Here is a 25,063-nt window from a genome sequence, read left to right on the forward strand (position 1 = left end):
GTCTGGAACCGCGCGACCGCTACGGTCGCAGGTTCGACTCCTGCCTCGGATATGGATGTGTGTGATGTCCTTAGGTTAGTTAGGTTTAAGTAGTTCTAAGTTCTAGGGGACTGATGACCTCAGAAGTTAAGTCCCATAGTGGTCAGAGCCATTTTGAACTAAATTATGCTAAGAACAACACACACACCCATGTCCGAGGGAGGACTCGAATCACCAGAGGGAGGGGCCATGCAATCCCAATCCGTGACATGGCGCCTCTAACAACGTGGTTGTCCGCGCGGCCAAGTGATGTACGTTCCAAGCAACGTGCCGTCATTGAATTTCTCACTGCAGAGAGAGAAATTGTGGGGAATATTCACAAACGCTTGTGCAAAGTCTGTGGAGCATGTGCTGTCGACAGCAGTACAGTCAGTCGCTGGGCACGGAGGGTGAGGTCATCAGAAGGCGGTTTGGCGGAGCTCCACGATTTGCAGCGGTCGGGGAGACCATCCACGGCTGTCACACCTGCCACACCTGACCTAACCCCCTCGGACTTCCAATTGTTTGGGCTATGAAAGGCTGCAATTCGTGGACAATATTTTGAGGATGATGAGGAGGTGATTCACACAGTGAAGCACTGGCTCCGCCACCAGGGCAAGGATTGGTACCGACAGGGCATACACGCCCTTCTTTCGCGCTTCAGGAAGGCCATAGAAAGGGATGGAGGTTACGTGGAAAAGTAGCGTGTGTAGATTAAGCACCATTCTTTCGTGTGTCTAATCCCATTACGTTGAATAAAAAATTGTTGAACAAAAAAAGGTAGTGCCTTACTCTCTGGGCAACCCTCGTAGTACATGGTAAGAATCCCAGACTGAAGAACAGTACTCAGTAACGGGACGAACGAGTGCCCTGTACGCCACATCCTTCGTGGATGAACTATACTTCCTAACGATCCTTCCTATGAATCTCAATCTGGGATCTGCTTTTCCTACTATTTTTTTATGTCGCCATACCTCATCAGCGGCTCCGGATGGCTGTTCCTGCGTGTTCTACGGTAGCTGTTTCTAGTGATTTGTCGCTTGTAATATAAGGCAAGATCAGTGGGTCCCTTCGCCTATTTACGCGGCACACCCTACATTAAATACGTTCACCATCAAGTGCAATAGCTTGTACCCATCGTCGATCCTCTGCAGACGTCTTCTAGCTCTTTTCCAAGGTCTTCTGCCGTTGCAACCTTCCTGCAACAGATTCACGTCGGCGACATGCGCCTATAGTTACGCGCGTCTGCCCGACCGTCTTTCATGAAAACGGAAATGTTCGTCTATTTTTTTCCCAATCGTAAGAAACTCTTCGCTGCTCCAATGACCTACGATAAACGAGTGCTAGAAGGGGAACAAGCTGTTTCGCATATTCTCTTAAGAATCTCACAAGTATCTCATGAGATGCATCTGCCTTTCCACTACTGAGTGGCTTCACTTGAGTTCCACAGCGCCCATCAAATTCCCGGTTAAAATGACTAATTTTTTTTTAGCACATCTGCCCATGTTCAACTTTTAGTGCATTGATGGGTGTGGACACGTTCTCTTACTAAGGTTCAATCCATCTTTCCGTCATCGAGATCTAGGTTTTCCGTGATTTCCCCAATGCCATAAAGTGAGTGCTGGAACAGTTGCTTTTAAAAAGACATTGCCCATTTTCTTCCACATCCTTTCCCAATCCGAAGTTCCAGTCGGGCTCGAATGACCACGTCATCAACGGGACTTCTAATTTTCCTGGTATCCGTGTCGGGCTCATGCCCCTGTCCTGACGGTCAGCGCACTACTTTTTAAGCCATAGTATACCAGCAGATGGCGTTCCGTTTAACATCAACCTTCTACGACTTCTATCCAATGAATATTTCGGAAAATGAGAGTAAGGGTGAATGTGTTTCTCAAGCTATACAAACTCAATTTGCCGCTCTTCATATTAACATGGGAAAAAATTAGCGATTAACAATGGTACAAATTACGATGGCCAAGCGGTGGACGCCGTGCAGGGTAGCTCTAAATTTCCGTACACAATTCCAGAAATTCTATTGCGAAGCGACTAGATACCGTCTCCTATAGAACAAAACTAAACGTATACTTTTTAAATGTCACGTAGTACACTGTGTCTGTTCTTTAAGTTGTGTTCCGCATTTTATTCTGTTACTAAATCAGCGGCTGCACGTTCTATTTCTAATGGAATACGACGCACAGCCGCTGACTTAGCAATGAAATACAAAGTGTTCAGCGTCGGGGACGGATGGCACATTAGTTTTTCTTTTAATTTGAGTCAACAGTATTACGACTGGTTTGATGCGGCCCGCGTCATATTCCTCTTCATCTCAGAGTAGCACTTGCAACCTACGCCCTCAATTATTTGCTGGATGTATTCCAATCTCTGTCTTCCTCTACAGCTTTTGTCTCTACAGCTCCCTCTAGTACCATGGAAGTCATTCCCTCATGTCTTAGCAGATGTCCTATCATCCTGTCCCTTCTCCTTATCAGTGTTTTCCACATGTTCCTTTCCTCTCAGATTCTGCGCAGAACCTCCTCATTCCTTACTTTATCAGTCCATCCAACTTTCAACAATCGTCTGTAGCACCACATGTCAAATGCTTCGATTCTCCTCTGTCCCGGTTTTCCCACAGTCCATGTTTCACTACCATACAATGCTGTGCTCCAGACGTGTATTCTCAGAAATCTCTTCTTCAAATTTGATACTGGTAGACTTCTCTTGGTCAGGAATGCTCTTTCTGCCAGTGCTAGTCTGCTTTTGATGTCCCCCTTGCTCCGTCAGTCATTGGTTAGTTTGCTGCCTAGGTACCAGAAATTCTTAACTTCATCTACTTCATGACCATCAATCCTCATGTTAAGTTTCTCGCTGTTCTCATTTCTGCTACTTCTCATTACTTTCGTCTTTCTTCGATGTACTCTCAATCCATAATCTGTACTCATTAAACTGTTCATTACATTCAGCAGGTCATGTAATTCTTCTTACGAATGCAATAATTCACAAGTTCACAAGGGGTTGTCAACGCTCTACGGCCCAGCAGACTAAATCATTTCTCGTGTCCGTTACTCCAGCGCGGCGTATTCGACAGGACGACGGTATAACTCTGCGTCCGGCCTTCCAGATTTAGGTTACCCGAGATTTCCCAAAGTCGCTTCAAACAAATGGCAGGAAGGTTCCCTTGAGGAAGCACGGCCAATGTCTTTCCTCATCGTAGACACAATCCGAGCCTCCTTCTTCCTTTGCAGTTCGGCACGGCGCACTAGCGGGCGGGAGTATCTGTTGCTTTCGTACGCACTATTTGGCCGTTGCAATCCCTCAAAGTGTGTACCGAGAACTTAGAAACACCATATCAAAAACGTCAACAAGTAATTCGGGCATGTACACTGACTGTGTGTACTTGCAAAAACAGAACTGCATTTTCAGTAAATTGCAAAGATACTGAAGGGGATGGCAGACGCTATCATGAAATATTAATTTCCCGGAGTATTCCCCGGAAATTATTCATGGTGCAATCTTCGCATAAATCACTTTTGTATTCCAGTAAAATTCTTTTAAAACGTATTTTGTACATACTATCGTACGAAATTATCGTTCGACAAGAAAAGGTCTATCTCTATTACTTTCTATGCAGCTGTTCCTTGGTTAAACACAGCACTTTGTTGTGAATAAAACGCGAGTAATGCCATTATGTTCCCCATAAGCTGTACACTTCCCAGTTTAATTAAGCATGGCTCAATTACATATATTTCCAGTTTGGAAACAGCACACACATTTTGTCACGGCTTCATTTCTCTTTTTTTCGTTTATTTCCATTCACAACAGCTAACACGGAAAAGCACAGTTATTCACCATATGACAAGCACACATGTCCTAACAGGAACGCTCCCATGGAAGCAGTGCGAACAATCGCGGTAACAAAGCATAAAGGTACTACTAAGTAATTACATTACATCTTCTAAGAATTAACGGCAATAACACGTATTCATAAGTCGATTTCTAGTATCTACGGCCTGTAAGTTTTCGAATGTAAAGGACGGCAGCTAGTAAACATCATCCTGCTCGCTAAATTAAGTTACAGCGAATACTGCTGGAATAGTAGTTTCATATCACTAGCCGTCACCAGCTCTGATAGCGCTCCGTCTGTAATGACCTAGATGTCGACGGTTCATTAAATTCTAGCCTTCCTCTTTTCTCGAGCGAAAGATATTCACACGACTGTAGCGTATTTGCACGGTCATAATGCACTCACACACGCACGCTGCAATTCACTTCTATCTGTTTAGGGTTTAGAAGCTCACCTTTCATAGTGGACCAGTGCGTTGTTCAACTCGATTGCTCCCGTCTGCTTGAGGATCAGTTTCGCCGAGAGTGGTGAGCGATGAGCTGAAACATGCCAACAACACCAGGATTATTTTACATCAGTAAAAACTTGCGTACCACCTAAAACTATTCTCTAAACAGGTGTTCACGCCGACCTATGTCTAAATGTTCACCGGTTCTCCGTGCGGCATATCCTACGGTGTGCAGGGGAAGGTACTGCAGGTATCACTGTACTACTTTCCCTTTTATGTTCGATTCGTGAATAGTGCTCGGAGAAAATAGTTGTCGGTTGGCCTCTGTATGAAATGGAATTCCTATGAATTTTTTCCACTATGCTCAATTCGAGACACATGTGTCGCATAACTCTCCTTGTGATATGTGATTCCGCAAACAGGGACCTTGGGAAAATCAGCTCGCACTGTTGGTCCGCGAATCCAGAGCGCAGTAGAGATCGGCGCCGAGGTCAGTGCCCTGTTGCTTGACGGCATTAGATGTAGTTCCGCACTGTAGACTGGTGTACACAATACGAGTTTAGCGAGTATCACGACAGGGTTTGTGACAGCGCTCAGTACTTTCTTGCATACAAAACTCAACACGTCGCTCGTCACTGAACAAGATCGACAGATAAAACAGACACATCACTAAAATACTGACAATTATAGTGAACATGATCTCTAAAATGCATACCTTGACAGCTACACGCACTTCTTTATCTTCAATACTGTGAAACAAATGTCTGCTACTGCAACCCCTTTGCTTTCCGCATTATGAGAGGTGGAACACTGGACCGCTACAAGTTCTTCTTTATCTTCGCTACTGTGAAACACATTTCTCTGCTGAACAAGTGCTCACAGCTAGCAAGGTATGCATTTCATTCGAATGATCCTTCCCGTTACATACGTGCATATTGAACAATCCTCCTGGGACACTCTGTATTTAGAGAGATTGAAGAGAACAGCTGGATGGACACCAAAAGAAACAAAGAGTAAAAAGGACCTAACGTATTTTGGTAAAGTAATAGGATTTCGCCGGCACGGTAGCTCAGCGTATTCAGTCAGAGGCTTCGCTGCCCTCTGTAATAAAACTGACTCAACGGTTCAACACTGAACTTGAACGGGTGTCCTGGGACATCCGCACCGAACAAATGCAACGAACAACATCGATATAAATATATATATATATATATATATATATATATAGAGAGAGAGAGAGAGAGAGAGAGAGAGAGAGAGAGAGAGAGAGTTGAGTGGTCAGCGGGGCGGTCTGTCCCGGGTTCGACGGAGATTTTCTCAGCTCAGGGACTGGGTGTCGTGCTGTCCTCATTATCATTTCATCATCACCAGTGGAAGGCAACCACTGGAATCACTTCCGTAGACGCTCATGCGGTGGACCTCTCTGACGAGGCTTCCCCATGACCAGATCTGCCGTAAGGCAGAACACAAAGTTTTTTTTCTGATGTATGTGAAGATCACTTATGGCCTGTTCTAAGATGGATTTGTAAAACGAAAACCCCCAGTAAGCTGAGGAGGCGCATTTTGATAATTTCCACGAAAGGCGAAGCAGATCGGAGTACAGACTGGAGTGGTTCCGTAATTCTGAGTATAATGCAAATGAAACTGAAGTTGATAGGTAGCCAGTTGAATGGGTGATCGGTCGACCCAAAATGATCTCTGCACAATACCGACAGGAAGATTGACTGTAAGCTAATGAAAGCTGGCTGGCTGGCTGGCTGGCTGGCACCAGAAGAGATGACGTTTGGGTACAGCTATAGACGGCAGTCTGAGGGGAGCTGCGGCGGAGGCCTTTGTTCAGAGGCACGTGATGATGAATCTTGCTTTATCCACTACACGGCAGTCTTTTTCTTCCAAGATCTAAAGTTGCTTCAATCTCTATCCTCTACAGATGGTATTACTCGAAGGGGATGTGGTCAACATGGCTGCTGATGTCGGCTTTGGAAATTGGAATCGTAAGTTCTCCTGCAAACAGCAATTCAGCTGCCATCAGAATCCTGATTATACGCCGTTCCACTACCATCAACAAAATATTCTTTTAATAGACAATGATAGGTACTAACACATAGGCCCGTCTATGACCTACGAAGGCAAAGCCAATTCGTGTAGGAAAAGGTATAAAAATGGGCACAGGTGTAATTATGGGCACCCCTCAGGAAGATTGTGTAGGAGGTGCTGCAGTCTGGCGACCAGGACTGAAAACGGTGCCTCTTGATGACAGACGGTAGCAGTGAACAACTGGAAGCACTGGTTACTGTGTGAATTGGTGTTTCTTCAGGACTGCAAACGTTTGGCATGTATGTGAAATCGTTTTCTTTTTATATGCTTCTCATTAGTTTAAAACAATTTATCAGCAATATCTGGAATAACGGAAACCTGAGCTACTTTTAGAAGGACGTTTTGCGTCACACACGCTTACAGCTTGACGTGACAGTGGCCGTGTCGCATAAGAATGGTTGGTGTAAATAAGGGGCCATTGGGTTGGTGTAAAAATGGGCCCCTATTTAAGCAGGGCCCTAATTACACCATCTCTTCTCTCAAATATCTCTTAAATATCTTCTCTAACGTCTGCAGAAAGAGGGGCTACAATCACAGCATTTAAATAATTTTATGGGTGTATGGTTAGTCGAATTTTGTTGAAAGTTCATATAAACAACTCACACAGAACAAACAAACAAACAGAATTTTCAAATTGCGAAAATAGGCATTAGTGCTTTTGTTCGGCCTTGCGGAATGCCGAGAACGAAGAAGCGGTAAGATTGTAAGAACCAGAGCAATCAGTGGAGTAAATCTCAGATGGTACGTGCCATAGCAGCTGTGAAAGCAAAGCACGCTTCTGTGAAAGGTGCTGCAAGAACATTAGGAATGTCTCGTACAGCTTTGCAGAGGTTTCTTAAACATGATAAAATCCCTGAGCAAGCGGTTCATGAGACAAAGCCTGGAAGGAAACCAATTTTAAATGCAGACCTCGAAAAACAGCTAGTTTTTTATAGGCTTGAGATGGAGCAAAAGTACTCTGGGGGCAATTTGGTGGATCTGAGAAGAAGCAAATGGTTTGACAACCCCTTTCAAAGGAGGAGAAGCAGGATGTGCTTGCCTGACCTTTTCCTTGAGAAACACAAGTACAGCTGTCAATTCGCAAAACCTTGTGGAACTTCATAGGCCACAGTCTTAGGCTTCAATAAAGAGAATCAGATGGTATTTCTTATTTATTGGCAGGCGCTTTCAACAAACACTCATACCCAGCAGACCGAGTGTATAACGTGGACGAGACAGGCCTGTCCATTGTCCAAAGCAAAATTCCAAAAGTCATGGGGATGAAATGGAAGAAACAAATTGCAGAACGAGGGGCTACAATCACAGACAGTCTACAATTACAGTTATCGCATGCATGAGCGCTTCGGAACATTATGTCCTGTCAATGATAATTTTCCCAAGAACCAACATCTCCCAAGCTCTAATGGTAGGCTGTCCCATAGTCCAATTGGTGGAGCCCAACCTTCAGGATGGATTCAAAACAATTTGTTCACCGAATGGCTCGTTCACTTCATTGAGAAAACACGTCCGACTCATCTTCGATGGTTATTATAGCAACGTTCGAACTGCAGATGTGACTGGCTTGGCGAAATAACACCACGTGACTGTGGTCTCACTTCCTCCACATGGCACCCACAAACTGCAGCCTCTAGATAAGACGTTCATGGGACATCTGAAAACGTATTATAGAGAGGCAGTGAGAGTATGGTTGCATGACAATGGACGTCCTCTCACATCTTACGACCGTACGGACGTTTTTAGCCAAGCCTACCTTCGTACCCAATCACCTGAGATAGCAATAAACGGATTCAAAGTAACTGGGTTATACCCTATGAACCGTTACATCTTCTCCGACCCTGATTTCATAGCTGCTGAGATAGTTTAAGGAAAAACTTGCTCCACAGTGGAACACAGAGCTAATGTTTCTGAATCACATCCTCCTCTACTTGCTTTCTCTGGATCATCGACATCATCTGCTTCTTCTTCATCCTGAAGTACAATCACATCAAGCTCTAGCCATGCCAGTTGATGAAGCCATCTAAACACCGGGAAGTTCTCCAGGAACTTCAACAAACGCATTTTCACCATTCGACATATCTCCTGTCCCCAACATTAAGAAGAGAACCACAACGCGAGAACGAAAAGCAGCAACCACCTGCCACATCAATGGAACGCCATACAAAAGGTCAGTTGACAACAGTGCTGTAAAGAAGAGGTCGTTGAGTTTCTCTGGGGTTAGAGGCCACCCTGCTGACGGAGGTGCAAAATCCAAAGGCCTTCAAAAAAAGAAAATTTGTTCCACAAGACTATCTGATTTGTCATCGGACTCTTCAGGCTCCTGCAGCCCTCACCTTCTGGACAGCGATAATGACCTTGATGTGAACGATGGGGATACACGATACTAAAACGATGCAAGTTGCATCATTTGTGATGAAAAGTTCTCTCGAGACAGGAGAAGAGAGGTGTGGATTAAATGTGCTGTGTGTCAAATATGGGCACACTCAGATTGTGCTGGCGCTGAAGGGGCTACTTACGTTTGCGCCTACTGTAAATAATTTCGGATTTCATGCGTAAGTGTACGAAAGTTGCTTTTTGTAGATTAGTCTACCATTTTGTATTGTTTTTACCCATTTCATTAAAATATTTCAAAATATTTGCTTGCACCTTTTTGTGGATGCCCGAATTTTCACCCGCTTTTTTTATGTCCCATTTTACAAGAAGTAATGTATACTAATGATTGTTTCGCTTCTCATCATTTCTTAAATTTGTTATCGTTGCAAAAGAAGGTATACAATTTAGAATTTTTACAAAAGAAGGTACCTTTAAGTCAAAAACAAAAGAAGGTGTCCATATGCACACCTTTTCCTACACTGGTGGAAAAAAAATCGCAACACCAAAAAATAATTAATCCAGAGTAGTGAAATTTCGGGAATATAGTTGGCTAGATAACATGCCTCGTGATTAGTATTTCAAGATCATAGGTTAATGTAAGCACTAGATAAGCCATTGAAAACGTGAAATGTTCGTACATTAACAACCAGGGTATTCCCCACAATGTTGAATGCAAGCACGCAGACGTGCGTGCGTTGTCTGTACACGTGCTGGGTGTCAGTTTGTGGAATGGAGTTCCATACCTGTTGCACGTGGTCGGGCAATACAGGGACTTGTTAAAGCTGTCTGTACATGACAGTGGAGTTTCCGTCCGATGCCGTCCTATACGCACTCGACTGGAGACAGATCTGGTGATCGAGCAGGCCAGCATGTTGGGTTACAACAGCTGTGTGTGAGTGCGCGTTATCCTGCTACAAAGCAACCCCTGGTATGATGTTCATGAATGACAGCACATCAGGTCGACTCACCAAAGTGACGTACAAATCTTCAGTCAGGGTGCGTGGGATAGCCACGAGAGTGCTCCTGCTGTCATAGGAGATCGCGCCCCAGACCATAACTCCAGTTGTGGATGCAGTGTGTGCAGCACGCAGACAAGCTGGCTGCAGGCACTCAACTGGCCAGCTTCTAACACACTGCCATCACTGGCCCCGCGGCACAACCACCTTTCATCATAAAACACAACAGACCTCCGCCCTGTCTTCCAATGAGCTCTCGCTAGATACCAATGGTGGTGGCTTGGGGGTCACTGGAATGTACGCTAGAAGGCGTCTGGCCCTGCCAGCAACCATGTACTATGGCTACAGCCTTGCCAAGTCCTTCTGCAATATGGCAGAAACAACATCCAGCTTCTTGTAGCCCTATTACACCATTCTGTTTGAACTCAGTGAGGTGTCGACAATGGTGTCTTTGTCGCCTTAAAGGCATCCTTGACTCACAGCAGGTCACCACGTCCAACCTGAAAGGCAGCTACCGCTCACGACTGTTACAGCGTGTATTTAAAGCCAACCTGGTTTGCTTCCTCATAGGGGCGTCTACTAGCGCCACTCTTATGTGACTGGAGCGAAATTTTCCAGATGTAGAAACACGCCTACCAACTTTATGCCGCAGAACTGCTTCTTGGTGTTGCAGTTTATTCCCCATCAGTGTATATACGACTACTACTACTACTACTACTGCTACTACCACTACGTGATCAGGCCCAGTGGACCGCACGCATCTACAAGCTTCCTGCTCCAATGGTGGTGGCTTGGGGGTCACTGGAATGTACGCTAGAAGGCGTCTGGCCCTGCCAGCAACCATGTACTATGGCTACAGCCTTGCCAAGTCCTTCTGCAATATGGCAGAAACAACATCCAGCAGTTATGCTATCTGCCATCCGTTCACATCTATTGACACTTGGTTTAAATCTTCATGGAGTCCATCCCTCCAACGCTTCTTGGGTCTCCCTGGCGGTCTCTTTCCTGTAGGTGTGAAATCCACGAGCTTCCGAGGCCATCTGTGATGCTCCATTCGGGCCACATGTCCGGCACACTGCATTCGTTTGGCTTCGACAGTTCCTGCTATGTTGGGCTGCTGGTATAGTTTCTCAAGCTCTTGGTTGTATCTGATCCTCCATTCCCCTGTATCTGCATCCAGATCTTCCGAAGCACTTTTCTCTCAAAAACAAGGAGCTTATGGAAGTCCGGATACTCCATGTCTCACAGCCATATAGTACAACAGGCTGGATCAGGGTTTTGTACAGTCGAATCTTGAACTGTCTGGAGAGGTATCTGGACCGAAGCAGTTGTGCTAGGCTGTGGTAAGATCGGTGTATATGCCTATTTCAAATCAAATTTTGTCTAGTTCGACTTAAGGGGCTCCGGAAAGGCTCAAAATCATGAAAAGTTCCATTTTTGCTTTTTTGCTTTTTCTGAATCTGCAGACTATTACCTTCTAGTAGATATATAATTTATTCAATTCCGAAGACTACAACTATTTTTAAATTTTTTTTGAAATGTGTTCTACATGGGCGTGACCCACTGTGGCGCTGTTAAACTGCTATCAAATGGTGTTAATATTAACGTCCGTGTTCATCAGGTACATTTTAGTGAGGTGAGATAAAGTATGTGTTGTGGCTAACCTGTGATGATTCAATATATATCGCTGGTGTGATTGTCGATTGTTTCATGTTTATTTACTCTGTCGTTATCTCGAAAATATTCGTAATTAATTCTGTTTCTTGAGTCTCTGTTTTGTTGAAGTATAATAATGAGTAAAAGTAAAGTTATTAGAAATCCTCTGAAGGCTTTTAAGAAAAGGAGAAATGTTGGAAAGCCAAAGGTATGTGTTATTACTGTAAACAATAAAGACGATAACCAAGTGAGTGAACCTAACCTTTCAAGTACACCTGCCCATAGCACTCAAAGTGGGAAAGAAAATACTTCACAGAAGAAGCTTGGTTCAATGAGTGAAAACTATGAATGTTTTATGGGCGAATCGGATGTGAATGAAATATTTGATATGTCAGTTCTCAAAGGAATTTTTTCAAACTGTGTAAGATGTATTCATTGTAGTGAAGTTGGTCTGGAACTCTCCATAATAAAGCACGTAGGACTCGCTAGTGAAATACAACTGAAATGTGATAAGTGTTCATACATGACCACCTTTTGGAACAGTGTTGCAGTAACTGCAACTGAAGAAAATGGTAGCAAAATCTACGAACACAACAACGAGCGATGCTTGCTTTAGACAAGGAACGCCTTCGGGCTGCAGACAGGGCTGTAAAGAGTCTAGAAATACAAGCAAGAGTAAACAGGAGGAGGAACAAGAGGAAGCTGGAGGAGGAGTTTGCAGAGGATAAAGATAATCCATGCTATGGACCTGGAATGCACTAAAAAGTTAATCCAATCTTTGTCGCTCGATTCCCAAAACTTTTATTTTCTCATACTAATTACATGTTTTCTAAGGATCTTCCAAACATATTTGTTTCAAACTTTCAGTAAATGTTACACAGTACCTTCTGCATAATTTAACACAGCCTTTTTCCAAAAAAACTGTGTAGTATTGAATATATAAATAAAAAATTGCAAAAAAATGTTGTGAATTTTCATTACAATTGAAAAAAAATCATCTTTAATAACTGAACTAAAATTTTGTAAAATCCCTGTGTTAAGTTGTAGCCCATATTCCAATAAATAATCTGTAAAAAGTTCAACTTCCTACCTCAAATACTTTGTGAGGAAAGATGTACTTTATAAGCGTTATTTTAACATTGCAAGTATAGGGCGTTCCGGAGCCCCTTAATGTTGTATGACAGTAGCCTTTGAAATAACAATCCGCAGAGAAGGTTTCGAACAAGTTTACGGTGTTCCACTATTCTCACCAAGGATAATTCATTAAAGTACCGTGGACCAATAACAACAAATTGGAACTATAACGGCTAAATTTTATGAATCTTTGGATTACTCGCTCAACAGTGTCACAGGATCTTGACAGTGAGACAACCATTGTCCTTTACCAACAGTGCCACAGTGAGGCGGTAAGCGGGCGGCGGGCTACTCACCAGTCTTGCAGCGGCAGGGGTCGTGCTTGTCCAGGTAGTGGGACAGCGTGTCCCAGCCGCCGCCCACGCGGACCATCACGTGACTGCGCAGCACCTGCAACACGACACACACAAACACATACGTACAGTGGCGGCTGACGGCCGGGTGTGTGGAAAGGAAGTGTGGGCTGTTCGGTGCAGGATGGTCGGCAGAGAAAATGTGGATGAGTTTGGAGGTGAGACCGTGCTCAACTCGTGTACAATAATCCAAAGAAGTGTCGTGTGATTTGTGTTCGTTTTAGTTGCACTCTGTCACCTTTATGCACTTCAAATGCCACTAGTAATGAGTATGATGGGCAAACATCTATAGGCGCACTACGAATGTAGTGGTGTGGACATGCTGGGAATGTGGGTCTCACGGGGAGCGTGCAAGGGATAAGTCCCTGCAGGCGCACTATCCTCTGTGCCCTCGGTGGATCAGATGGATAGAGTGTCTGCCATGTAAGCAGGAGATCCTGGGTTGGAGTCCCGGTCGGGGCACACATTTTCAGCATGTCCGCAATGAAGTATATCAACGCCTCGTTGCAGCTAGGGAGTCCATTTAATTATCATTTCATTCTAGCAAAGCTGCATGGTCACAAACGGTAACTGTTCTTTCGGTAACAGATAGTACCGTCATATACAGTCAAATAACATTTGACTCACTAAAGACGAAGGTAATACCTTTTCAGCTAGATGAATGGAACTTTGCTATTTTTATATCAAACAGCAGATAATCGTGTGAAAAATGTAGCGATACAAATATATTTTTAGCTCTGCCGACACTATACGGTGTAACAGTACATTCAAAACGGACATTTCTGTGCTGTCGTTGCGGCATCGCCTGGAGGTTTACATCATTCCCCACATTCTCGGCGAAGCGTGTAGAATAAATTTCTGTGCCTCGTTGATCGTATAGACAAAGACAACACTTAAACGTTTGGTAAAGTGTTCAATAACTTCACTTTATCCTACGAGCAATTTCCCAGTCTTTGAATCAGACTGGTTTTCCTATTCAGACCTGGATGGATGTTATTATAATGTCTACTGCACCACAGACAATTGGCCGGCTGGAGTGGCCGTGCGGTTCTAGGCGCTACAGTCTGAAGCCGAGCGACCGCTACGGTCGCAGGTTCGAATCCTGCCTCGGGCATGGATGGGTGTGATGCCCTTTGGTTAGTTAACTTTAATTAGTTCTAAGTTCTAGACGACTGATGACCTCCGAAGTTAAGTCGCATAGTGCTCAGAGCCATTTGAACCATTTTGAACAGTCAATTCCGCATATGCTGAAAATTCGGAAAGTAACATTAACCATCAGTTCATGAACATATAGTCCGCACATTAATGATGAACGTACCGCAAATGTTTACAGCACATTGGAAATTAGATTTAAGTTGGTGATCATCATCTTGAACGTCGTACGTGTGGACCGGCTCCTCGTTCAAGTGATTGGTGGGGTCTTCTCGCATTCCGTCGTTCTGTTGCCAGCTTCTTCAGCAAAACCTCTGCAATTTTGTCGTTGTCCATTCGTTCAATACGCTCTTTCCATTACAGTTTATTCTCTGGTATGCTGAAATGTATACCGAAAACATCTAGTTCCTTCCGCTTATCATTGTGTTCTGTTTTAGGGTTCCTGAAGGACTAACACGGCGCCCTTATGGCATCACTTTGTTGTCTGTTTGTCTTTCCGTCCGTTAACGACCCTTTTTCTCCGGAACGGGTACATGTAGCAAGTTGCAATTTCTGTCAAATACTAAGGCCTACAGTCACATGGCGGTGCGAAATATGTAAGCTTCTAAGTCAATACAGTCAAAAGAAAAAACCATTTATGTCATATATTTAGATACTCGCAAACTCACTCATCAAAACCTGTAGATGAACTACTTATATGCATAGTTAAATTTGTACGGAACCCTCAGAGTGCGATTCCTATATGTACTTGTCACGCTTTCCCCCCCCCCCCCCCCCCCACCAGGAGGGTATAGCCTTCGACGCGTCACAAGAATCTAAGCTCGGAGGTCAGTAATTTCCTCTTGCGTGATATGTTTATTGTGCAGTTTTCACTGAAACGTGTTTACACCAACCTACCGAGGTGACGCCGTGTTATAATACTCGACTCGCATTCGAGAAGACCGAGCTTCAAATCTGCATCCAGATTAAGTTGTACGTGATTTCCTTTAGTCGCTTTTGTCAAATCCTGCAAAGGTTCCTTCAGAGAAAAAACAACCGATTTCGTTCCTCGAGGCTTGTGCTCCGTCTCTAACTACCTCTTTATCAACAGGACTCGGCTACGCAGGCACTACCATCATTTCGTATAACTTGATATGTGTTGATTTCTGAGTTTGCACAATAAATATTTTGTTAACTGTACCAAGATTGACATCAACTTTATAATTCTGTCAGATACAGCAAAGGACTTGGAAGAACACCTGAATAAAATATATAGTTTCCTGATCAGAGGTTATAAGATAAATATCAACAGAAGTAAAAGTGATGGAATGTAGTTGAATTAAAACAGGTGACGAACCTGTAAAAAGATTAGACAGAAAGCAGCAGACAATTTTTGGCATTTGCGCAGCAAAATAACTGATTACCGCCAAAGTAGAGAGGATACAGAAAGCAGACTGGCTGTAGCACGAAAGGTATTAATGAAAAGGTATTAATGAAAATTAAGTGTTAGGAAGCCTTTTCTGAAGGTGTTTGTGTGAATTGTAGCCTTGTAAGAAAGTGAAACATGAACGATATGCAGTTGAGACAAGAAGAGTACAGATGCTTTTTAAATGTGGTGTCTTGGAAGAATCTTGAAGATTGTATAGGTAAATCGAGTTTCTAATGAGGAGGTACTGAGTCAAGTCGGAGAAAAGAGAAATTTATGACATAACCTGATTAAAAGACGGGATCGGTTCGTAGGGAGACATCCCGACGCACCAGTGAATGGTCAGTTTCGTGATGGAGTGAAGTGTGGAGGGATAGAAACTGCAGAGAGAAACCAAGGGATTAACACCGTAAGCAGGCTCAAATGCGTGTAGGCTGTCGTAGTTATGGAAAGATGAAGAGCGTTACACAGGACAGAGTGACGCTGTGAGTTCATAAATACCGTCTTTGGACTGAACACTACAACAACAACCAGACATTGTTTGAAATATATTTATTTTTGTCATTTTTATGTTTTCGGCAGTTCATTAGTCGCTTCTATATTATAATTATTAATTATAAAGTAGTTGTTATCCTCATGGAGACGAGATCGTCACGCAACTAAATAAAATTACATTTGTTTTTGTTCCATATGGGTTTCGCTTACTTTTATTTTATTGGTTATCTCCGGTCTCCCGCATGAAATATATTATACCCCGAATCGCCGTCTATAACTGTTGTAGCCCTCAAATGTTGTTTCCTTTGGAAGCCTATGGCATTGTTTTTTGTTACTAATGTCAAACCACCGTCAACATGCCTCGTAATGGCTATTAAGAAAATTTCAGTTCAGTCACAAACCTGACAATAAACCCCGTACAAACGCATTACCAAAGGCACCGCTAATGTGGTAGTAAATCAAAAGATTTCCAGAAGCCTAGAAACAGCGAATACATCTGGCTGCGTGTAACCGTGTAAAGGCAATGGGCTCGCAGCAAGGAGCAGATGCCTTGAGGCGAGTGCCGTATGTGCTGACTTGACAAGTGCCCCACATTCCTTTACGAGGTCAGCCGAACGTATATCTGTAGACCGCGTGGCACACGACATGCTGAGGGGACTCGGTATAGCAAATGAGGTCTGTCGACCGGTTCATCTACAGCGGATGCTGGTGCCTGGTGGTATTATGATTAACGAACGTTCAGACTGACTGGTGAAAATGGTGCATCTGCTTCCCTCACACATACCCCGGCCGTAAAGAGATTTTCACAGAACACTCCGCAACTAAGCAAAACAGAGTGAACAATGTTAGTGGGCATGGACTGTAACGTTAAAGCCAATTACATGGTACTGGGCGATTCAGCGAGAGATTCCACACCACCCTTGGATTCTCAGCTCTTACGAGAGAGATATTGTTATTAGTGCTAATATATTACGGTCAGATCGCACGAATACTAAGAAAATGCAACATTTGATAGAATTAATACCTTTTCCAAGATCTGATTCCTACCTCATTGAAAAAGACATTGTACATATGCTACTACCATGTCATGTGTACAATGATCCAAGAACGATTACAATCAGTGGCGGCTGGTGTGTAAGAGCCCAAGCGTAGGTGAACTCCGTAACTCCCTGCACCCTGTGGATCAGTTGGTTACTTTTCTTTGAATGTCATTAAACATAACATGGATGCGGTAATCTGAAATATACGGCACTAAATCTAGCGTGCTGTGCTACACTGCTACTCCTCTGGACTACGTGGAACTTGGCGTCAGGGCCGCGTGCACACCTTCACTTGTGCACGTTTTAAGGAACTTTTGGGCATGTACAGCTGGCGTGACATAATTGCTTTATGGGCCAAATACATACGGATCTGATAAACAACATGCATAGTTCACGGCTCAGCTACAAATTTATATCAGTGCCGCCGGGTGGTAGCACGCTGCAGCATACTTTTATACCCCTTCGCTCGGCATAAATTCCGCTAAGTGACAGCACACTCTTCAGATATGCCAATTCATTCAGTATATTGTAAAATTAGACCAGACGTCAGTATATGTTACGGTTATACTGACAGAAAACCATGTTATGAGGGTTTCTAAATTAATTATAGTATATGTAGTTTTAGTTTTTATCGTATAGTAATCCATTTGAGGCGCTGAGAATCTTAAGGCTCTGGAGCACATCACCGTTGATTGTGAGAGAGTACCATTCATTCATACTTCTCAGATCTGTTCATCTTACGGTGAGTCAGGTTTATCTGTGCTGTACGCCCACACTGTGTATATGGAAAGTCACGAACAGCTGTCTCACTGGTTTCTCTGGTTTTCATTTAAATGTGGGATCGACGGCAGTGTGTTTTAGGCACTTATGGATCTCAGCGCCTCATTTATATTCTAGTCAAGTGACGGTGTTGGTAGACATTACTACTTGAGTTTAATGATTTCCACAAACGGCAGTTTGTGTTAGGAGTTGATTGTTTACTGTGCGGAAATCAGCTTTCGTGTGCAGTGTAAAAATGAACTATGTTGAAACTCTATTAAATACTAACAAAAGAGTGCAGCTGTGAGGACGGGTCGTGAGTCGTGCTTGGGTGGCTCAGATGGTAGAGCACTTGCCCGTGAAACCAAAGGGACCGCGCTGGAGTCTCGGTCCGGCACTCGTGGACTAATACATCTGTTAGGGATCTTGAACATTTGTCTGAAATAATGGATAAGCACGAAAACTGCGACTTACACAAAAATGCGAAACGGAGAATTGCGAAAGATTACACATTACTTCGTTCTTGTCCTAAATTGTAGTTTGATTACGTACAAAACACCAAAATTCCACAAAAATAATCCTTTCTTTTGTATTATTATTATTATTATTATTATTATTGGCAGTGGCTGTAGTTGTATACACTTGTTGATAAGCATAACTATTATACAGCAGATCTCAGATTTACCTGAATCTAAAAATTTGTTAACATCCAGAACGTATACTGATGAGCGGTCAGTGATAACAATGTCGAGTATTTTAAAAATTAAGGATTATTTCTCTCCTATAACATCTCTCAGTTGCATGGATAGGTCCGTTGCTAAACGTGTTTGCAATTTCATCCATCTCATTGAAAGTAAACTTTAAAACCTGAGGAGGTGTTCTTTTGTTTCATTATGAACAGTCTGGGAAAAATAAAACTGGTCCAGAAAGTAATTTATGTACCTTAAGATAGGCAATACAGATGGCCGCACTACAGATTAAGTAAGTTTAGTTGCCTACCTTAGGGCGCATCAAATACTTTCAGAGCCAGTATTAAAACGGATGATCAAAACGCTTCAGTTTGCTACAGCGTATATGCAACTTAGTGCCATTCCGATGCGGCAATATGCAGGCAAACCATGAATGCGTCATTTGTATCTTTTCGAGGTGTGTGCAGTAAAACCGGAAACGTGAACTACGACGACGTTTCTACCAAATGTATCGAAACATGACCAGTGTGCTGTTATTTTTGTCTTGGCTGCCGAAGGGCAAACACCGCTAGACATCCATCGGAGACCGAAGAATTTGTATAGGTCTGTCGGAAAGCACCGTTGTGGAAGGTGCCCCAAATTTGTTGCTGGTCGTGGTTGGACACAAGACGCCGGTCGATCTGTGAGGTCAGCTTCATCCACTACTCACAAGTCGGAGACACCCGAGCAACCGCCCCCCCCCCCCCCCCCCACTACTCCCCTAATAGTCTTGACCTCTTCTCTCCCCACGCGATTATCGTGCCTTCGGTCCCTCAAAAAAGACCTCGAAGGGTCGGACGAGGATCTGCAGCAGGCAGTTACAGACTTCTTAATACAGAAAGACGCCGTTTTTCACCAAACGGGTATCTTCAATCTAAATCATTCGTAGGGTTGATTGCCTCAATCTTCACGGCAACTCTGCTCGATTGGCATACCGGTTCCGGATTGTACGACCTTCGAACGGAAACTTTTTCATCGTCATAAACAAGGTGCTAATTACTGAACTATATGAAATGCAATCGTCATAACTTCTGAACAGTTTGCGTTAGGACGTTCAAACTGCAGGGTTGGACGCGGGGCACGATGAGAATTAGTATGCGCATTGTTGTTTGGTTTAACGACGAAGCCGACTTTCATTTGGATGTGTTCATCAGTAAGCAACATTGGCGCGTTTGGGGCACTGAGAATCCGCATTTCGCGACCGATAAGTGTCTTCACCCTCAACGGCTGACTGTGTGGTGTTTAATGACCAGTCACCGAATAGCCGGTGAGATATCCCTTGATGCCAAGGTGACTACCGATTGGTATGTGGAGGTTTTGGAATATGATTTCATCCCCATTATCCAAAGTGACCCTATTTCGACAACATGTGGTTCTTGTACGACGGAGATCGACCCCATCGAAGCAGAGGAGTCCCTCATGTCAGAGGAGTACTTTGGGGACCGCATTCTGGCTCTGGGGCACCCAGAGGACCCTGACATGCGCCTCGATTGGCCGCCACATCTTCCGGATCTGAACACATACGACTCCTTTTTGTGGGACTATATTAAAAACAAGGAGTACAGCAATAACCCCAAAACCATTGCTGAGCTGAAGTCAGCCATTCAGGAGGTCATCGACGGCATCGATGTTCCGACACTTCAGCAGGTCATGCAGAATTTCATTATTCGTCTGCGCCACATCATCGGCAATGATGGCAGCCATATCGAACATGTCATAATCTAAATCCGTATATCTCTACTGACATTTACATGTTGAAAGAAGTGTGTGCACGCCGTAATTTGTAACTAATTGACTGCTTTTCATAGAGTTCAATAATTGTCTCCCTGTAGCACCCATATGCAGTAGTCGGATTTTATAATTTTCGTAGTCTTTGTTGTAATGGTGGAGTCGGAATAATGTACTTTCTACATTAATTACGTCGGATTGTTTTATTTCGTATTTTATAACGAAGTCTGACAAATGTCCTATTTGTATCTCTTTTACACCTGCCGAAATACGCTTCATCCGAAATCCATAGAAAAAGGCGCGTGGCAGTATTGTTCTACTGGAGTGAGTTTCCGGCGCTGGAGTTCACCAGAGCCGGTCTCGGCCGACAGTCAGCTGTGCACACGACGTGTCGGCAGCGGCGACTGCGGGCCCGCGCTACCCTGCAGCGGGCGGCTACGTAGCCGAGCTCTCGTCGCCGCCAGCGACTGCGCCTCCTCCGTTTTCGTTTTGCTCCGCCGACGGCTGTCCGCACGTTGGCCGATGGTATCGCACAAAGGCCGGGCTCGCTTAATGAAGAGCCAGTCGCCTCGCCGACTCCGCGGGAAGGCCGCGTCAGCCGGCTGCGTCCTTCACAGGCGCATCGGTGGCTGTCCGTGTCTAAAGACTGGGGTCCCGCGTAAAGACGAAACACACACACACACACACACACGGTATAAACATCACAAATAGAAGTTAGTATCGAACATATACTCCGTTAGGTTGGCAACAAGAAGGCAAACATACCAAAGAAGATGAAACACGTAATGGAGTCGCAATAAATCGCTGTGATAAGCAGTGTACGACGAAATAGTTGTATCGAGTGACAAAAGAACAATAGTCCACCACAAAAAGAGTGAGAAACATGGTGAACAGTGTGTGGAAGGCGAGAACACAAAGATGTGAATATAGAACAGTGATAAAAGAGGTAGTGCGACCTCCAGACCAGATGTGAGGAAACGCAGATCAGCAAATCGTAAGTAATTACTTTTTTACAAAAAATCGTGAAGTTAACTGTTTGATAACTTATAACTAACAAAACTGTATCATTATAGATCCCACCGATGATGCCTTAGAACAGGAGAAGGCGAAACGCGTATGGGATAAATAAAGTAACTAGCAGCAGGAAAAGACAGTTTTACTTACAAAACAAGTATCACTACTGACATTTATTGTCAACAAGTGAGACGCCTTGCAGACTCAGTCCAGGAACAACGACCAGGAAGACTGCGGAAAGTGATGCTATTCCACGATAGTGCCCGCCCACATTCTGCTATACTGACAAAAAACTCTATACAGAAGTTGGGTAGGGAAGTTATTCCTCACCTACCACATTCACCTGATCTTGTGTCCTTACATTTTAAACTTTTGCGCTCTCTATCGAACAACCTTCAAATAACTTCCTTTCCGGATGAAAATGCGCTCACAACGAGTTCTTCGCCTGAAAATCATGTGACTTCCACCGTAGCAACTGAAAATGTGCACCAGCGTTGGCAGACTGTTTAAATAGTTAAGGAGAACATCTTACTGATAACTTAAGTCTTTGTTACGTGTCTCTGTTGTGTTTTAATAAACTTATGGAAAAACACTACGAACTTATGACCAACATAGTACTTCTTCACTTGAAATAATTCATTCTAATTTTATATTGCAAACAAATGCTCTTAATTACGTTTTTCCACTTTCAGTTCCATTGCTCAGCTTTGCACTGGGGACGCAGGGATTAAAGCGGTGCCCCATTTCTCCACGACAATTTGGTTTATCTGTGTTTACGCTGATCCAGGACGGTTACTGCAAAAATGCCGCGGCAGACTTACTCCATCATCAGCGTCCCAAACTAAAGTCTACGGGAATCAGTGTCGACACATTTGACCTCCATTCAATGAATAACACACTTACCTCTAACCACAGCGTTCATTTTACGATTCAGCAACACGTTTCACATTTCCATACAGCTACAAGCAGATGGCTATGAAATCCGCTTTCGACTTTGTGGCACAACTCACCATTAATTAGAAAGCATGGCACGTATTTTCCTGCGTACTGATCGATTCATGCTAACATTTTGGAGTTACATCGGTACAGACGACAATGAATGCTGGAGCATATGTATCTGAGCTACGAACAGCTGTGTGTATGTCCAATTTATGGATACGCATTCTGAGCCCGTGTACATTGGCGACTATGCATGAACTCTGCAGTCGCATACGACAACTGCTACACAGTTTACAACGATCAGTACACGGAAACAGCTAGTAGTGTTTCATAAAGTCCGATGTCAAAGGAAAGCCTGACGGAAACAATGTCCTACTTCGAATTTATCGACGTTGTGGCGCTCATCTAGAAAAAATCAAAAGTATCTACTAGTATATGAAAAAAAAAACAGCTGCCGCATGTATGGGAGATCGTTGTTGTGTTCGTTATTGTCAAGACAAGGTTTGTAAGAAAGAAAATTTTTGGAAAAGCCAACGGGGAAGTCAGAAATTAACATGAGTTGTTGCCTTTATGAAATATGATCAATTAAGAGCGGTTCGACAGTTTTCGTTCATTTTTGTTTTTCTTCTGTTCATAACTGTCAGGACAAAGTTTGTATGCCGGCCGCTGGTGGCCGAGCGGTTCTGGCGCTACAGTCTGGAACCGCGCGACCGCTGCGGACGCAGGTTCGAATCCTGCCTCGGGCATGGATGTGTGTGTTGTCCTTAGGTTAGTTAGGTTTAAGTAGTTCTAAGTTCTAGGGGACTTATGACCTCAGCAGTTGAGTCCCATAGTGCTCAGAGCCATTTGAACCATTTGAATAAATTAAAACTGTGTGCCCGACCGAGACTCGAACTCGGGACTGGCAGAAGTAAAGCTGTGAGTACCGGGCGTGAGTCGTGCTTCGGTAGCTCAGATGGTAGAGCACTTGCCCGCGAAAGGCAAAAGTCCCGAGTTCGAGTCTCGGTCGGGCACACAGTTTTAATCTGCCAGGAAGTTTCATATAAAAAAAATGGTTCAAATGGCTCTGAGCACTATGGGACTCAACTGCTGAGGTCATTAGTCCCCTAGAACTTAGAACTACTTAAACCTAACTAACCTAAGGACATCACAAACATCCATGCCCGAGGCAGGATTCGAACCTGCGACCGTAGCGGTCTTGCGGTTCCAGACTGCAGCGCCTTTAACCGCACGGCCACTTCGGCCGGCGTTTCATATCAGCGCACACTCCGCTGCAGAGTGAAAATCTCATTCTGGCATTTGAACAAAGTTTGTATGAAAGAAAATTATTGGAAACTTCATCAGAAAAGTCGGTAATTAAAATCAGTAGTGAAAGATCATCACTTGAGAACGTCTCGACCGATCTTTTTTTCCCGTATCTGTGGATGGTAATGGTATTTCTGGTATGAAGAAAAAAATTAAAAAAATTGCGTTCAGTTTGACAAGTCTGCTGTCACATGTTTTCATAACAAAAAATATATAAAGATATGTGCAATATATAAAAGTCAAAATGTTGTTACCCAAAATATCGAGAAGGTCATGGCCGATACACTACAAACTTTTACACGACACTAACGAACGTTCGGAAGGACATAGACTATATATTTTTGTAATATATTATAGATTTAAATGTATATGTAATATATAAAGTGGAAACGCTGTTTGCAAAAATCTCGAAAAGATCTTGAGGGATTTACTTCAAATTTTTACACAATACTCCAGTGAACATTCAGACGGAAATGGACATAGGGAGGGCGGGAGATGGAGATGGACAGAGAGAGGGGGCGGCAGGTTGTGCACAGAGGGATGGCGAGGGAGAGGGAGGGGCAAGGGATTTAGGATGTATATGCAATTCCCATACATATTTAGCAGTTCCGAAGATTTCCGGTTTCGATGGTTTATGATATGACAATTCAAGACCCTGCGCGTAACAGGAATACTATTCCAATTACCAAGGAACCAATGGTCGAATACAAGTAGTTAGTTTTATTGACATTAACGTACATGATGCAGCAAGAAATTAAGCTCACGGCTGCGTCTTAAAGTGGCGACCAACAGCCGCATTGCACGAATTACAGAATCCACTGACGTACCTGAATAATGGGCTCAAAATAATTTTGGTCCCATAGCCTGCACACATTGTCTGTGATATGGTACAGCGGTGTAACTGAGGCCCCACCTCGGCTGTCCACAGTGCTTTCTTCAGTCTGTGACGGCTGCCTCTCTATGGACGACCTCGCACCTGTGTCTCGTTCCTCTGACTGCAAGTGGCCCCTTGCAGAGCTTCATTTTCCAGACGACACGCGCGACGGTGCAGTAAACATTTTCGAACCTGAACGACCAACATGGACGGTAACTTTGGAGCAGCGGTGGTAACCTCCGCAGCGACCGGTTCGATAGCCGCCCGGTGCGTGTAGCAGCCGTTTGCGTGACCGACGCACCACACCACACCAGACCACAACCCTAGCGTTAGCGCTACCGTACATCAAAAGGCCAACAATTCACCAGAGGGTGCTCGCTGCCTGCCCGCTGATCGATGCGAATATCATCCACTCCAGCCCCAAAACGTTAAAGGGCCGACTGTAACATCTACAGCACGTTGTAATTTTCCTGTTCACTGCTCACTCTTTTCCAACGGCTTCTATGAGGATCTATTTCGACCCACCGAAGGTCTGATATCCATGGAGAAAAGTTATACATCGCGATAACTGAAGCACACAGTGATCCATGGCAAGAAAGTATAATACTTTGCTGTTCCCTACAAGTCAAACAAGCGCTAGTAATAATCAAAACGAAAGCTATTGTTAAACGTCTCATGCACGTCGCGCTAGTACGTAATAGGGATTTTCCGATATTACTGATATTAGTATAGAAAATAAAAGGAAAAAATG

General features: G+C 43.9%; 1 protein-coding gene across 1 annotated transcript in view; it reads right to left on the reverse strand.

Annotated features, from left to right (window-relative positions):
- The window catches only part of LOC124712476 (GAS2-like protein pickled eggs), an 817,295-nt gene that overhangs the window by 43,110 nt on the left and 749,122 nt on the right, over window positions 1–25,063 (reverse strand). Inside the window, exons 6-7 of the mRNA XM_047242771.1 lie at window positions 12,817–12,910; window positions 4,314–4,398 (exon numbers count right to left, since the gene is read on the reverse strand). Of these exons, the coding sequence (XP_047098727.1) occupies window positions 4,314–4,398; window positions 12,817–12,910 (179 nt within the window). The remainder of the gene's footprint in view (window positions 1–4,313; window positions 4,399–12,816; window positions 12,911–25,063) is intronic.

This window comes from Schistocerca piceifrons, chromosome 8 (genome assembly GCF_021461385.2).
Source record: "Schistocerca piceifrons isolate TAMUIC-IGC-003096 chromosome 8, iqSchPice1.1, whole genome shotgun sequence".
NCBI classification, from domain to species: domain Eukaryota; kingdom Metazoa; phylum Arthropoda; class Insecta; order Orthoptera; family Acrididae; genus Schistocerca; species Schistocerca piceifrons.